This window comes from Olea europaea, unplaced genomic scaffold, assembly GCF_002742605.1.
Source record: "Olea europaea var. sylvestris unplaced genomic scaffold, O_europaea_v1 scaffold849, whole genome shotgun sequence".
Taxonomy (NCBI): domain Eukaryota; kingdom Viridiplantae; phylum Streptophyta; class Magnoliopsida; order Lamiales; family Oleaceae; genus Olea; species Olea europaea.
Genome location: NW_019266937.1, coordinates 57,005 through 60,066, shown reverse-complemented (window position 1 = coordinate 60,066; position 3,062 = coordinate 57,005). Strand labels below are relative to the sequence as shown.

Genomic DNA, 3,062 nt, shown 5'->3' with positions numbered 1-3,062 from the left:
TCAATGAGAAAAGAAGCAAATTCCATTTGGGGTCGAAGGGTGAAACCAATTGGATCAACATGTTACAAGCTGCTGAAGACGAAGTTACATCGCAACACTATGCGACCGCATAGTGTTAAAAACCATGCGATCGCATGGTGGCCTGCCGAGAACAAAAGGGCGCAGCACAAATGGCTTGTGCGACACCAGCAAGGAGTACCGCATGTTACAAGTCGAGACCAAATTTTTTCCTTTTGCGCGAGATATTCTACTTTAGTTAGAATTCTTGTTTTTTGAAACTTTTAATACCATAGGACTTTAATTCCGTTTTCTTAAATTTTATGAGTTTGTATAAATATATTTCATCATCTTCATTATAAAACAACATTCATTACTTGTGAGATTAATAGAAAGGAATTATTTTGCTTTCAAAATCATTGTTCTTCGTTAAGCAATTATGAACTTATCAAGAGTATTTCTTGTGGCGTTCAAACATGGGGTGAAGTTCATGAATTGTGTAATCAAGAGTCAATATATCTATTGATTGTGTTGGTTTTTTGGTTCATCATTTTTGGGTTAAATCCAAAACTTTGATTGTTTGGCTTTCTTGAGTTTGGTTCCAATCTAGTTGTGGATTTCGTAGTCATCGTTACTACGTGGATTAACATCAACTTATATCATTTTACATACAAGTAATTTACAAATTATGCCCTTGTTTGAGTCTCATTTCGAGGGGAAAAATACATTTTTAAATAATGTATTGATAGAAAATATGCGGTTAAAAATTAAGGAAAATTTTTGAATTTGTGTATAATACTAGTTTATTGAAAAATGTGTGAATGAAATGATGTCAAAATATTATTTAAGAATGGACTTTTTTAAATAGTGAAGCTCAAACAAGGGTTATATTTTCCTTTTCCTTATATCTTGATGTTAGCTAACTAAAAAAAAGGTAGTTCATAGGATTTTTTTAAAATAAAAAAAGCCTCTTAAATTCTTAATCAAAGCCCCTTCATTTCCTTGTAATAGTAAGGCCTATTAGGCAAATTCCTCAATTCTTCTGCACTCATCGTTTCGCAATTGCAAGATAGACCTCCCACGCATGGAGAAAGAAGAAGAAATAATCGAAGAAGAACAAGCTAAAACGACGTCGTTGTTCCCCGTTTTCCACCACCAACAAACGCCGCTTCAAACATCCTCCGTAGCCACCGCCGCCGCTTCAGAACAATGGCTTTGCAACTCCAGCTTTACCACAGACCTCTCCGTTATAAACGACGCCGTTTCCAAATACGACCAACCTTATGAAGAAGACGAAGAAGAAGACAACAATAAATCTGAAAAAATTAATTCCGATAAACTGCGTTCACAGTACGAGTTGGTGGACACTCCGGTATCTGATAAAAGCTCCTCCTCTTCTGATAGGGAGAAGAGGAAGAAGAAGAAAAAAAAGAAAAGGAAGAGGGAAAATGGACGGTCATCATCGTATGACTTTGCTGCAACTTTCTCTTCTTCTACGAGAAAACCTGATGTTAAAAAATGGGCTAATTCTTCCACTTCTAGTGATAAAGAATATTACTTTGATTCTCATGGAGATCGTGATAATTTGGCCTTCGGGAGTCTTTACAGGTATAACCCTTCATTGTTCTGTAGCACTTGTGATTATGCTTCTTACTGCGTACAAAGTATCATGTTTAACTCCGAATATAAGTGTAATGAATTTTTCACCAAGTGAATAACGAATTTTTTAAGATATATTGATTCATTGTGATTGATGAAGAATATTATTTTGATTTTCAGGGAGATTAATCTTGTTATTATGCTTCGGTTACTTATTCTGATGTTATGAGAATTTGTGTGTCCTATGATGCAGAATGGATATGGCGCGCTACAAGCTTTACAATTCTAAGAAAATATCCGACCATAACTATTTACTATCGAATCAAAGGTTTGGGGGTCTGGAAGGGGAGAATGAGATCGATGCATTGGGTACTACACTTAGATCTGGGGTTAGATATTGGTCTGCCAAGTACTCTGCTCTTGAGCGCCATAAGAACTTGAAACGTGTCCGAATATTTGGTCAAAGAAAACCCATATCAAGTTCAGGTGCAGATTATATCCCATTACTGGATGAGGAAAACACAGACCTATCTTTCTTGGGTGCAACAGTGGTCGAAGAGTCATGGGAAGACGAGGTGTTGCGGAAAACAAAAGAGTTCAATGTGTTGACGAGGGAACATCCTCAGGATGAGAGTATTTGGTTGGCTTTTGCAGATTTTCAAGACAAGGTTGCAAACATGCAGCCCCATAAAGGTGCTCGTTTGCAGATTCTTGAGAAGAAGATCAGTATTCTGGAGAAGGCAACTGAGCTCAACCCGGATAGTGAAGATTTGCTGCTCTCTCTTATGAATGCTTATCGAAGCAGAGACAGCACCGATGCCTTGATTGGGAGATGGCAGAAGATACTCACTCAAAATTCTGGGAGTTTCAAGCTATGGAGAGAGTTTTTACATGTTGTTCAGGGTGAATTTTCCAGATTCAAGGTTTCTGACGTGAGGAAAATGTATGGCAATGCAATACAAGCTATGGCTGGTGCATGCAGCAAGCAGCATAGGCAGGTTCTCACTTTAATGGATCCATTTATCTTACTTCTCACTTTATGTACATCTTGAAAAACTACAAATGACATAGGAGTTTGGTGGATTTATTAATATAGCTGAATGTTTTTAGAGATGTTTCAGCATTGGAAGTTGATGTTACCATGTTCTATATATGAATGTGTTTTCCTTTCATTTGAACATTAGCTTTGTATATTAATTAGCACTAGTTATAGCTTTCCAAAAATAAAAAGTAAAAAAAAATAAATAAATAAAATAAGAAAATTCCTATGATGCAGATTGGACTAGGAAAAAAATCAATGAATTAATCATCAATCTACAAGACTAGCTAAAATTTGTGGTCTGTAATCGTGTAGGAGACACATAGGAAAAAAAAATGGCTAGCTCCCAGTGGTTTTATTCTGTATCTACAAAATATGATGAAAACTTATTTGATGCAGTATTGAAGTTGAGGCTCTTTTCTGGATT

General features: G+C 36.2%; 1 protein-coding gene across 1 annotated transcript in view; it reads left to right on the top strand.

The window, feature by feature from the left end:
• The first annotated feature begins 963 nt into the window (after nucleotides 1-963).
• LOC111391858 (protein NRDE2 homolog) overlaps nucleotides 964-3,062 on the top strand; it is a 12,408-nt gene continuing 10,309 nt past the window's right edge. The window contains exons 1-2 of the mRNA XM_023017135.1: nucleotides 964-1,605; nucleotides 1,850-2,594. Of these exons, the coding sequence (XP_022872903.1) occupies nucleotides 1,082-1,605; nucleotides 1,850-2,594 (1,269 nt within the window). The 5' untranslated portion in view covers nucleotides 964-1,081. The remainder of the gene's footprint in view (nucleotides 1,606-1,849; nucleotides 2,595-3,062) is intronic.